Raw genomic sequence first — 12,906 nt, 5'->3', positions numbered from 1 at the left:
GAAAATTAATTGAAATTAAGTATAATTTATTTATTATAGAATATTAATTAATGGTTATTTATATTTATACACATGAAAGTCATTTTCACACATTAGAATTTTTACATTACAATTTAAATAATTTCTAATTATCGCAACCGGAATATTTAACATAGATATTTCTCATTTAATTTCTTATTTATCGTCTCCATCTTCTTTATCATCTTCATCTCCATCGTCATCTTCATCTTCACCGCTATTCATACGACCCTCAGATTTATTTGATTGTTCATCGGACAATGCCACATCAACATGTTCAAAAAAATCACTCTATTTGCAACTGTATGTTCTTGTACCCAGCTGCACATACATACGTGACTATTATTCGAATATTTTACGCTAGATCAAAATTTTTTCATTTCCCCATGTTATTTAACATAAGTTGACCTTAAGACGCGTTTTCATTTGTTTCTCTATTCGCACTCAAGTGGATAAACGGTACTATCTTTGTTGCACTTGTACAGTAAATGGAAACTTTGTCCAAGCTTTTCTCGTAAACAAATGGAAGTTGTCAAAAAATTGAAGTGCACTTCGCTAGTTCATAGAGTAAAGCATCGGGTCTGTGTCTTTATTTAGCGTTTAGGGTTTTTATCTCAGAGAAAAGCTTGGACAAAATTATCTGAAAACGGTTCTTAAGCTGTAAGTCCAGACCATGAATACATTGGACATGTTGGCTTTGATGTTGTCCCAACGGAAAAGTATATTTCGGATGAGTAGAGGGGATCTGTAGTGCGAGAGTATACCTCTGACAGTGCTGCCAGATCGTGGGATATTTTTACCCCCTCCTGCCATTACCCATTACACTCCATGCTATTTCACTACGGGGGTACACATGTCCCACGATCTGGCAGCACAGTGTCAGTGTTAAAGAAGAACGAACGACTATTGTGTTGATAAGAATTTCAGAATAAAACCAAAAGACCTTTGCTGATAATATTGCTGAGGCCATTGAACTAATCTACAACGTATTTTACTGGTGAGATTATTAATTAATTATTCATCAAATATAATTTTAATAGTTTTTTTTTTTTTTTCAATAACGTAACTAAATATTATTTATCTTGTCTAAATTAAATATGTGGTTACATTATAATTGAAGAAAAAATTTTAAGTGCGTAATTGCAAATAGTTAGTCCTTCCAGAGATTAAGTCGCCGTCGGTTTTAATCCCCACTCTTAGAAAACTAGTCTAATTTCACACCGTTCCTGGCCACTATCATTACAAACCGAAAATTTTCGACTTTTCGGAGGACTTTATAAAAAAACTCTTTCATATTTATTTTTTTAGAATTGAATATGGATCACTTTTTACGAGAGAAAAATGCGTCGGTTATTCCCGATGTGTTATATGAAGAAACAGGTGATGAACATTCGATTAAAAAAATGATACAACATTTAATAGAAAGCGACGCATTGCCAATCTTAAATCATGAGTCCAAAAATGAAGAAACAGCTAAAAAAAAGTTAGAAGAAGGGAATAAGATGATATCAAGTGTACCGCTAGATAAATTGATCGAAATTTATAGTGAGGCAATAGCCTACGCACTACCTGGTTCAGAATTATTAGCACGTGGATTTGCAAATCGCTCGGCAGCACTAACAAATGGGGGGATGTATGAAGATTCTTTGAAAGATATAGAGAGAGCGTTTGAAATCGGGTATCCAAATAATTTCAAGGCTAAATTATATGCTCGCAAAGCAAAGAATTTGTTAGCTTTAAATTCAATGATGCGCTCTGAAGTTGATGACGCCATTACCCAAGCAAACATTTGGGTAGAAAAAATGGACGATGACAACAAAAAAAGAGTAAAAAAAAGTTTAGAGCGACTGAAGACAGATAAATCTTTTAAAAAACCTGTTAAACTTTGGGAAAGTATTGTATTTTTTCCTGAAACACCAGATGATAATCCGAAAATATTGAGAGCTTCAGGTTCTATTGACATAAAAAATTCTGAGATATTTGGCCGTCATATTGTAGCCACCAAAGATATTAAGGCAGGTGAAACTCTCTGGGTACACAGATTTTATGCATTTACACTAAAGTCTGAATACAGATATCGATGTTGCTGGAATTGTTCGAGATCTACTTGGAGTAGCGTTCCTTGTAATCAATGTTCAAACGTTATTTACTGTAATGAAGAATGTCGTGATACTGCTTGGCAAAACCACCACGACATCGAATGTCCAGCAATTACGTCAATTTTAGCTCATTTTAAATTTCATGATTGTGGGGACTCATGTTTATTTAGCGTGAGATTACTAGTAAAAGCTTTGAAAGAATTTGGAACAGTTAACGCATTGTATGAAGAAGTCAAGCAGATTGATTTACTACACGGTAATATTTAAATTTGTTTTTTTGTTTTAATATGTAATTACTCGATAGTTAATAAATAATTATTTTAGACCCAATTTCGAAACTTTTCACTGGAGATGTATACGATGATACAAAATATGCTAGTGTTTATTCCTTATTTCGATTAACATTAAATCCAATAGCTACTCCGGGTATAAAACTTTCAATCGCAGCAATACTATTTTCGTTATGTGGAACTACTGAAATACTGGGGAAAAAATTTGATGATCCAACTGAGTTGATGAATAACAAGTGGGCGATTTTCATTGGGAACTTGATGTTTAGACACATGGGAATAATTCAGACGAATGCAATTAACGTATTTTCATTATTCTAATGCTTTATTTAATTATAAAATTCTTTAAGGAAATAATTATTTATTATATCTGATGTATTGCAGATGTTAATAAGAAATCGTGAAGGAAATTCTGTAAATCATGGCATGTTTTTGGCACCACTTTTGTCTTTATGTAGCCATAGTTGTGACCGTAATATATACTCACTGCGTACAGGAGAAATTAATACTGAGATTGCAATTCAACCAATCAAAAAAGGTGAACAAATATGTATCAGCTACGGTACTACTTATCAAAAATTACCGGCTGTAGAAAGAGGAGAGTTTATACAAAAAGTTTACAGATTTTTGTGTCAATGCGCGGCTTGCGTTAATGGATGGGGTCCAGATTATCGATTTCCACCATGTGCGGTAATTATTATTCATTTTTTCATATCGTTCATGAAATTTTAACTCTCGTTGAGCTTGCTAATTGAATCTTTATTATATTTAAAATTTTCTTCAATAGGAACTACCGAAAAAAATCGAAAATGAGTTGTTTAGGATTTCAATGAAGTGCAACAACCATATTTCTACTATAGATCGACATATGAAACGTTCCGCTGAAGAAATTACTTCAAGAAAATTTATTGAAATGATTGCTGATTTATCAGCAATGCTTAATCTTTTAGGCCCCGACAAATATCCTTGTCAAGAAATGGTAGCAGCAAAAATTGGATTAATCAACTTAATCACTCGCATTAGAGAATACATATGAATAAAAATCCAAAATATAAGCTTGAGAATCAGTAAATTTTTTAACCCAAAAATACTTAATATTTTGAATCTCAGAACAACTAAATCATACATTTTTACCACTACAAATAAATTTTTAAGAATTATTTTTATAATAAATATTTATAGACTTCATATAAAATGTATAAAGTATAAATTATTAATTTTAATTTCTTCATCAACAAAATAAAAAAATAAAATGTATGATGACCGAAGCTTTTAAAATTCATCAAAAATTTTGTATCCGTCATTATTTAAATTATACTCTTTATCACAATGACTAAAGATGATTTTTAAACAATTATCAAAATTACTAATTATTTAAAAATAAAGAATAATAATCTTATAATTTTATAACAATGATGGTATATTTTCTTATACGTGATTAGCTATGAATATTAAAAATAAATTTAAATTAAAAATATATGGAATTTATTTTTACACATTACACGGAAAAAACAGCAGTTGAAAAATTACAGTTTCTACAATAAAAGAGGCCTTCCGGGAAAAAATCTTTAAACATTAAAGCTTAAACTGTAATTTTACAAATTTGTTGCAGTAATAAAATTAATACAATTTTAATCAGCAAATTTTACACTTTAAATCGATAATATCGAGTTTAAAACTGTAATATTTGTTATTTCTGGATAAAAAATGTAATTTTTACAGTTTCAGACTCGGAGCGCTTTACTACTATACGACACTGTAATAAATACTCAGGTATGAGCAATTTTTCAACTGCTCTTTTTTCGCGCTAATGTCCAACTTCTAACCTTGACTTTAAACGGATATTGTAAGTAATGCCTTAATGATTTAAAAATTAAAATCAAGGGAACACCAAACCAACTATAGCATTCGCTATTCTCTTACGCACATATATTGTACTTCCCACTCGAGATATTTTTTTGTTTCTTATTTCATCAGAAACGCAACGCATCAGTGCTTAGCTTATTGTAGTAAATTTTTTGTCTTAGTTATAAAATAACAGTCGACAACGCTGGTTCTTGGGAAAAAAACTTATACGCAGCAATTAATGCTCGATATCGTAAACGCATTTCAATATTCAAATAATAAGTGGCATTCGATAAGAACATATATAAACTGACGCAACTGAATACATTCGAAACGTATTCTACAGGGAGTAATAGTTCATCTAAGTTCTTAAGTGGATATTTCATCATAAGGTAAAATTCTATCTTATTTAATTAATCTGACAAAAATATTGACTGATGATTGTATGTACATCATATAAATTTGATTTTCTCATTAGAATATCTAAATTATAATTCAAATATTTTTTTATCAGATTCACAGGTTTAAGTTTTACGTACTTTATCCCCTTGTAAATGCGGCCTTAAAATATATGAATAGGGGGATACCAACTGTATTTTCCTCATATATTCTAAAGTTGTCCCAACGGAAGAGTATCTTTCGAATGAGTAGAGGGGGTCCGTAGTGCGACGAACACTCGTTGGGAAACTTAAGCTCATTGTTTGGGTTCTATGAAAAAAAAAAAAAAAACGAAAAAACACACCTAAAAGAAACCTTTGTTACAATATACCGCTGCCATTAAGTAACAAACGGCTGTCGAAAAGAATAAACGTAAAAGAACTTTGTTTAAAATTTTGCAGACGCGCAGAGTCTACGAGGTAATTTACTAGTAAGATAATTAATTAATTATCCATCAAATATATTTAATGGTTTTTATTTTTCAATAAGGTAACTAAATATTATTGATCTTGTTTAAAATAAAAATTTGGTTACATATAATAATTAAAAAGAAAGTTTCAAGGGCATTCTTAGACAGTGCCCTCCACTTTTCAAAAATATTCAATGACAATTGTCATAAACGTATCAAAATTAAATTAATAAATTGAAAAAAATTAAAACTTAAATTGAAAAAAGGACAACGTACAAGTAATTTCGCCGAGATATAAAATTTAAAAAAAAATTACTTACAGTTGATGCCGATTGGGAGTTAAACAAAATTTGTTTAATAAATTTCAGTAAAGTCTTCATGTCAATTTTTAACTTCGAATTTTCAAATTTTGTAGGCTAAATTTATTTGTCGAATTTCGTTTAACTCCCAATCGACATCAACTGTAAGTTCTTTTTTTTAAAATTCTATATCTCTGCAAAATTACTTGTACGTCGTCTTCTTTCGATTAAAGTTTCAATTTTTTTAATTAATTAATTTAATTTTGATACGTTTATGACAATTAAGTCATTGAAAATTTTTAAAAAGTGGGGGTTAATGTCTAAGAATCCACTTGAATACGTAATTGTAAATAGTTATAAATAAAAATCTTCCACATTTATTTATTTTTAGAAATAGATATGGATCACTTATTACGAGAGACAAATGCGACGCTTGTTCACGATATATTTCATCAAGTAACAAGTGATGAAAATTTTATTAAAAGATTAATACCCCATTTAATAGCTAACGAAGAATTGCCAAGCATAAAGCGTGAGTCTAAAAATGAAGCAACCGCTAAAAAAAAGTTAGAAGAAGGGAATAAAATGATTTCAAGTGCACCGCTAGTAAAATTGATCGAAATTTATAGTGAGGCAATAGCCTACGCACTACCTGGCTCAGAATTATTAGCACGTGGATTTGCTAATCGCTCGGCAGCACTAACGAATGGGGGTATGTATAAAGATTCTTTGAAGGATATAGAAAGATCATTTGAAGTCGGGTATCCAGATAATTTAAAGGCTAAATTATATGCTCGTAAAGCAAAGAATTTGTTAGCTTTGAATTCAATGATGCGCTCTGAAGTTGATGACTCCATTACCCAAGCAAAGATTTGGGTAGAAAAAATGGATGATGATAAAAAAAAAAAAGTGGAAAACAGCTTAGATCAACTGAAGGCAAATGAATCTTTTAAAAAACCTATTAAACTTTGGGAAAGTAGTGAATTTTTTCCTGAAACACCAGATGATAATCCGAAAATATTGAGAGCTTCAGGTTCTATTGACATAAAAAATTCTAAAACATTTGGCCGTCATATTGTAGCTACCAAAGATATTAAGGCAGGTGAAACTATCATGGTACACAAATATTATGCATTCACACTAAAGTCTCAGTACAGATATCAATATTGCTGGAATTGTTCGAGATCTACTTGGAGTGGTGTCCCTTGCACTCAATGTTCAAATGTTATTTACTGTAATGAAGAATGTCGTGATACTGCTTGGCAAAACCACCACGACATCGAATGTCTAGCGATCACAGCAATTTTAGATCATAGTACATTTAATGATTGTGTAGAGAAATGTTTACTTTGCGTAAGAATACTGGTAAAAGCTTTAAAAGAATTTGAAACAGTTAACGCATTGTATGAAAAAGTCAACGAGATTGATTCAATACACGGTAAGATTCAAATTTGTTCTTTTATTTCAATATTTAATTACTCGCTAATTCATAAATAATTATTTCAGACCCAATTTTGAAATTTTTCACTGGAAACGTTTACGATGATACAAAATATGCAAGCGTTCATTCTTTATTTCGATTAAAATTCAATCCGATTGTCACTATGAGGTTGAGACTTCCAATCGTTAGAATACTAATTCTGTTAAGTCGAACTACTGGAATATTTGGGAAAAAATTTGATGATCCAACTGAGTTAATGAATAACCAATGGGCAATTTTCATTGGGAACTTGATGTTTAGGCAAATCGAAATAGTTCAGACGAATGCAATTAACGTATTTTCATTATTCTAAGACTTTAATTGTTTATACAATTCTTAAAGGAAATAATTATTCATTACGTCTGATGAATTGCAGATAATATCAAACGATCGTCAAGGAAATCTCATAAATTGTGGCTTGTATTTGGCACCACTTTTGGATTTTTGTAGCCATAGTTGTGACTATAATATATACTCACTACCTATAGGAGACATCAATGCTGAGATCGCAGTTCAGCCAATCAAAAAAGGTCAACAAATATGTATTACCTATGGACCTCATTATCGGCAATCACCAGCTGTTGAAAGAAGACAATCGATACAAAAAGATTACAGATTTTTGTGTCAATGCGCGGCTTGCGTTAATGGCTGGGGTCCAGATTATCGTTTTCCACCATGTGCGGTAATTATTATTCATTTTTTCATATCGTTCATGAAATTTTAACTCTCGTTGAGCTTGCTAATTGAATCTTTATTATATTTAAAATTTTCTTCAATAGGAACTACCGAAAGAAATCGAAAATGAGTTGTTTAGGATTTCAATGAAGTGCAACAACCATATTTCTATAATAGATCGACGTATAAAAGGTTCCGCTGAAGACATTACTTCAAATAAAATTATTGAAATGATTGCTGATTTATCAGCAATGCTTAATCTTTTAGGCCCCGACAGATATCCATGTCAAGAAATGATAGTAGCAAAAACTGAATTGATTAACTTAATCAATTGCATTAGAGCATATATATGAATAAAAATCCTAAATATAAGTTTGAGAATCAGTAAATTTTTTAACCCAAAAACACTTAATACTTTGAATCTCAAAATAACTAAATCACACTTTTTTATCGCTACAAATAAATTTTTAAGAAGCACTGAGAATTATTTTTATAATGGCGATTTATATACTTCATATAAAATGTACGAAATATAAGTTAGTAATTTAAATCACTTCATCATCAAAATGAAAAAATAAAATGTATGATGACCAAAGCTTTTAAAATTAATTAAAAATTTTGTATCCGTACTTATTTCAATTATATTCTTTATCACAATGACTAACGATTATGTTTACAAAATAATCAAGATTACCAATTATGTAAAAATAAAGATTAATAGTCTTACAATTTTATAACAATGATGGTATATTTTCTTAAATATAAGTAGCTATGAATATTAAAAATAAACTGAAATTAAGTATCATTTATTTATCATAGAATATTAATTAATAATTATTTATAATTATATATATGGAATTCATTTTCACACATTAGAATATTTATATTATAAATTAAATAATTTAAAATCATAGTTACCGGAATTTTTAATATCAATTTTTCTCATTATTTTATTTCTTATTAATCATCTTTATCATCATCATCATCATCATCATCATCATCATCATCAAAATTATCAAAATCATCATCATCATCTTCATCCTCATCATCATTCATTCCTTTCTTATAATTCTTTATCTGTTCATCAGACAATACCGGATCAATATGTTCAGATAGATCAGTATTTAAAACTTTCAATCCAAGGAATCCACCATAACCCGGCGAACTCTTATGGTAAATACCAATGCCGCCTAAAGCGATACTTGGTGAACCCGTAACTGGCCGTAAGTCAAACAGAGGAAGTGTATAATTTCCCGTATTTTTAAACAGACTCGACGGGCCAAAGTCAATATACTGGTTAACTTTCGAGTCCGGTATGTTCTCCGGTGATTTTGTAGGATCATCTGCTTCACCATCGTACTGATATTCCTCCCTAAAATAAAAACATTAATTACAACAGCAATGATTTCAGACTCTTTTAAACAACGAATAATTTTAACAGTATTTTATTAACCTTTCCCGCAAATAACGAGCTGGTGGATTTAACATATCTTCGGCTGTAAACCATTTAGTTGATTCAGGTTTTTGATCTAGTACTCCGCTAGAATAATTAAATTTCGTAGCACGAACTTGTAATCGAACATGACCAACTGGTTGGCCATCAACTTGATGTCTAAGTCTGACACCAGTGATCACATACTCATACGGTACAGTTATATCATCAAGATTTATAGTTTTCTGTTCAGTAGAAATAAATGTAAAGTCTGTTCCTCGTGTCAACGTTTCGTAATCGTCTCCATTTTTTAGCAAAAATCCACCTTCAGTAACATTACTCAAATAAACAAAGTCCTCCAATGGTACCCACTTTTTACTTGCTTTATTTATTCGACCATTGTTTTTCAACACGCCTTGCTGTATTTGAATATGTATCATTTCATCCTTGGCAGTAAATTTTACTCCTGCAACCACCCTGATATTAATAAATTCAATTACTACAAATGGCTGACTTATTCGAAACAATTTCACTCATATATTAACATACATATTTTTTCCAATGTCGGATAACTGAGGCCTTAAACTAAAAGTCCGTATAGCTATCGTTGTCCCGTGTTCTTGTACACAATGGCAAATACACACTTCACAATTATTCAAATATCTTGCATTAGATAAAAATTTTTTCCTTTCCGATGGACAATTTGTCTGATGCCCATACAATCTATTAGGTGAGTTGATCCATTCATAACGCTTTGGAGAATCATCCGGCTTCGTATTTTAAAATGTAATAATTAAAAATTACTTGTACGTGGAAAAAAATATTATTTAAAATTTTATTCATACTTGATTACAAATTGTTACGTCGCCACCAATCCACCCACATTTATACATTCTTCCAATACAACCGATTCGTGGGAAATAATCATAATCCTCATATTCACCCCATACTCTGTCCGACCAAATACTTGGACAATCACTCCCACATCCATGACTGGGGTTTCCTTGCATTTCATTCACTACTATGAATGAAAATAAACCTGTAAACTCGCTGTAAGTTTTATCTAAAAAATTTTAACGAAATATATCTTAATACTTATTATGAAATAAATAGAAGATGGGATGTATATAGTAGGGGTGTGCAAATAGTTCGAATGGTGTGCCGTTAACTGATCCGAACAATTTTATACCACGACAAGTGATCCCTACAAATTGATCCCACCGACATCTGATCCCATCAACAATTGGTGATCAATTGATTTTTATCAACAACTAATTTACATAATTTAACTTTTTATATTTACATCAGTGAGTTCTAATTACTCATGTCATAGTAATTAATTAATAATTAATTATTTTATAAATTTGTCAGTGGGATCAGTTGTCTGTGGGATCAATTATCGTGTGATTATTTGTCGGGGATCAGTTGTCATGGAACCAGTTCGAATTTATGAATCATTCGTATCGAATTGAATCGAATAATTCGAATTATTCGTAAATTTACGAGTAATTACAAATTTTATTTTTTGAACGATTTAAAATTTTAATATTTTTTCCAATAATTTAAATTTTTATCAGAGGTAAATAGAACTGAGACACGAATTTACGAAAAAATTATTTTTGGTTACTTCAAAAACTAAGCTCTCCATTAAAAAAAAATTGAATATTTGAAATCTGCAAAATTTTCTCGATTCAAATTGAATAATTTGAAAAGTTACAAATAATTTGAAAACTTTTGGATAATTCGAAAGTTCGAATTACCCGATTCGGTTCGATTCGAACACCCCTAGTATGGCAATATGTATATATTCAAATACCACGAATATGTCTTTCTGCACCACATAATAAAATTTCTCTTGAAGCATCTTTCATTACCGATTGCACTTCTTTCATATAATCTTGAGATCTGAATACAAGTTGCAATACTGCGCCTTCTAATTCACCAGTGTATGGCACTGAATTTAATAAAATTATTTATTTATTAAGTTCAACACAGAAAAAAAAAATTCTCGACTGAAAATAAATATTCTTGATTCAAGAAAATTTTTTTGGAAACCTAAATTTTCTCAGATAAAGTAGAAATCTTCTCCGATCAAAACTAATTTTTTTTAATCAAGACAAATTTTCTTGGCTCAAGAAAATCTTGATTTAGTTCCCGAAAACGTGTGTCTTCATAAATATTTTCTTGACTCAAGATAACTTTTTTTTCTGTGAATGAGTCAAAAGATTTATAGAAATAAATTTTCGTTGATAATTACCACTATTTCTTGCAGTAAGAATCATGTAAGCAAAAACAGTCATTACAAAACCTCTTAATTCAGTTATGACGACAGTTTTGTAAATTTCGAATAAATTTTGTTGAAATGAATAATTCGAGTTACAGAGTTCGGCAGCTTCGCTAGCCTTGTTTTTACAAAAAAACAAAATTTTAATTAAACAAAATACTAATAAAATAATTATTTGATCTTTATTAATACCCTTATTATTTATATAAAATCTCAATAGGGAAATGAAGGGGCGCTTATAAAATTCTTAATCAGAATCATTATTAATTTGTAACTTATTGTTCGGTTATTTGAATTTTTAATAGTACTTATTTAAATATAAATCAATAAGTAATTATAAATACATCATATTGATTCTAGTTCTAGTATCCGATATCTTTTCATTGAAATTAAATAATACTTTTCTCATACACAAAAAAAAAGAATTTTTGGCGCAAAAAATTTTTTCCCGCTTCAAGAGAAATTTCGTTTTTAATTTATAATACAAAAAATTTCTTAGGGCCAATAAAAATTTTCTTGGGTCGAGTGAAAATTTTTTGTGCCAAGAAATTCTGTTTTTTTTATATGTACAAAAAAAAAGGTATTATTACTTTTACTTACATCACGAAAACTTGCAAGAGTCTTAAGAAGACCTTTTTGAAAATATCCGGATCTCGAAGGTACAAAAAGACGATGCATTCTATTGAGTATGTTTTGCAAATCACCAGTTTTATGGGAAGTTATTGAGCTGATAAAGTCATCAATAGTTTTCTCATTATACGTTTTAAGTTTTTTAGAATATCTTATATACGACGCATACAACCAATCAACACGTACAATAAGATTGTGAAATTTATCCAATGCATTGTCAAGTTTACCTTGCAATGGAATCCTCTTCAACAGTACTTTTAAAACTTTATCCATTTTAATATTAACTGTTAAAGTCAATTCAGTGATTTGGTTTGTAATATCATCAACTTTATCTAACACCTCATCTAATTTAAAATCTTCACTACCAATTAAAATTGCCAAGAACGGTACTTCTCCATTAAAGACATCTGCTACATCATCAGCAACGCCTGCTATTTCACGAATACTTCCAAGCCATCCAAATACACCCGATGGAAACGTAATCACTCCAAATAATATATAAATTAAAAAAATATACGATATTTTAAACATTTTTACTTGTGCTTGCACAAAAAAAAATAATTGCAATGAATATTTTTTTTTGCACTAAATAATTTCAAGTGCGAATTCAAGCTCATTAACTTGCGTCATACATTCAAGGACAAGATAAAAAACAATTATAAGAACATTGAAAATAATGATAATAATGTAGTGGATAACAAATAATTGCACGTTTACGATTATCTATAATTGATCACTCCAAGCAAATTAAATAAAATTACATTTTTTAATATTTACTAAGAAAGAGAGTGATTGAGAAAGTAGAAATTAAAAAATACTCTAGTTGATCTGTGAAAAGAGATCATCATTAATAAGATAACTAATAATTAAAATTTTTTTGATCTTGTCAGGAATAAAAGTTCAAATTAACTACTGCACGCAATATTTTTAAAAATATACATCCCAGAAAACCAGAGTTGCACCTCAGAAATTGAAATGAAACTTTTGACATCTCGATAACGTACAGT

The 12,906-nt window shown here is 29.9% G+C and overlaps 3 protein-coding genes across 4 annotated transcripts; 2 read left to right on the top strand and 1 right to left on the bottom strand.

Annotated features, from left to right (window-relative positions):
- The first annotated feature begins 857 nt into the window (after nucleotides 1-857).
- LOC130671085 (SET and MYND domain-containing protein 4-like) lies at nucleotides 858-3,717 on the top strand. The gene is made up of 5 exons (XM_057474780.1): nucleotides 858-1,015; nucleotides 1,327-2,373; nucleotides 2,442-2,710; nucleotides 2,792-3,097; nucleotides 3,195-3,717. The coding sequence occupies exons 2-5, from the start codon at nucleotides 1,335-1,337 to the stop codon at nucleotides 3,441-3,443; spliced, it is 1,863 nt and encodes a 620-aa protein (XP_057330763.1). The 5' UTR covers nucleotides 858-1,015; nucleotides 1,327-1,334; the 3' UTR covers nucleotides 3,444-3,717.
- A 652-nt stretch (nucleotides 3,718-4,369) lies between these two features.
- Nucleotides 4,370-8,227, top strand: LOC130671774 (SET and MYND domain-containing protein 4-like). 2 transcript variants are annotated; one of them, XM_057475852.1, is made up of 6 exons: nucleotides 4,370-4,644; nucleotides 4,767-5,109; nucleotides 5,790-6,836; nucleotides 6,905-7,173; nucleotides 7,255-7,560; nucleotides 7,658-8,227. In XM_057475852.1, exons 3-6 carry the CDS (start codon nucleotides 5,798-5,800, stop codon nucleotides 7,904-7,906), a joined length of 1,863 nt encoding a protein of 620 aa, XP_057331835.1. In that variant the 5' UTR covers nucleotides 4,370-4,644; nucleotides 4,767-5,109; nucleotides 5,790-5,797; the 3' UTR covers nucleotides 7,907-8,227. The 2 variants fall into 2 exon arrangements, with proteins under 2 accessions (XP_057331835.1, XP_057331834.1); XM_057475851.1 differs by having other exon boundaries at nucleotides 4,767-5,179.
- Nucleotides 8,228-8,312: 85 nt separating this feature from the next.
- On the bottom strand, nucleotides 8,313-12,498 carry LOC130671773 (uncharacterized). The gene is made up of 7 exons (XM_057475850.1): nucleotides 11,870-12,498; nucleotides 11,243-11,387; nucleotides 10,802-10,939; nucleotides 9,831-10,048; nucleotides 9,535-9,755; nucleotides 9,007-9,462; nucleotides 8,313-8,925 (listed from the first exon to the last, which is right to left on the bottom strand). Exons 1-7 carry the CDS (start codon nucleotides 12,428-12,430, stop codon nucleotides 8,514-8,516), a joined length of 2,151 nt encoding a protein of 716 aa, XP_057331833.1. The 5' UTR covers nucleotides 12,431-12,498; the 3' UTR covers nucleotides 8,313-8,513.
- Between the last annotated feature and the right edge of the window lie 408 nt (nucleotides 12,499-12,906).

Source organism: Microplitis mediator, chromosome 7 (assembly GCF_029852145.1).
Source record: "Microplitis mediator isolate UGA2020A chromosome 7, iyMicMedi2.1, whole genome shotgun sequence".
Classification (NCBI taxonomy): Eukaryota; Metazoa; Arthropoda; class Insecta; order Hymenoptera; family Braconidae; genus Microplitis; species Microplitis mediator.
This window is presented reverse-complemented; position numbering and strand designations above follow the sequence as displayed.

Coding starts and splice junctions, on each gene's coding strand:
- LOC130671773 (XM_057475850.1), bottom strand. CDS start 12,430: ATGTTTAAAATATCGTATATTTTTTTAATTTATATATTATTTGGAGTG. Junction 9,756..9,830: donor ACGTAACAATTTGTAATCAA/GTATGAATAAAA, acceptor TAAAATACGAAG/CCGGATGATTCTCCAAAGCG. Junction 9,463..9,534: donor TCCGACATTGGAAAAAATAT/GTATGTTAATAT, acceptor TATTAATATCAG/GGTGGTTGCAGGAGTAAAAT.
- LOC130671085 (XM_057474780.1), top strand. CDS start 1,335: ATGGATCACTTTTTACGAGAGAAAAATGCGTCGGTTATTCCCGATGTG. Junction 2,711..2,791: donor TTCAGACGAATGCAATTAAC/GTATTTTCATTA, acceptor GATGTATTGCAG/ATGTTAATAAGAAATCGTGA. Junction 3,098..3,194: donor ATCGATTTCCACCATGTGCG/GTAATTATTATT, acceptor TTTCTTCAATAG/GAACTACCGAAAAAAATCGA.
- LOC130671774 (XM_057475852.1), top strand. CDS start 5,798: ATGGATCACTTATTACGAGAGACAAATGCGACGCTTGTTCACGATATA. Junction 6,837..6,904: donor CGAGATTGATTCAATACACG/GTAAGATTCAAA, acceptor TAATTATTTCAG/ACCCAATTTTGAAATTTTTC. Junction 7,174..7,254: donor TTCAGACGAATGCAATTAAC/GTATTTTCATTA, acceptor GATGAATTGCAG/ATAATATCAAACGATCGTCA.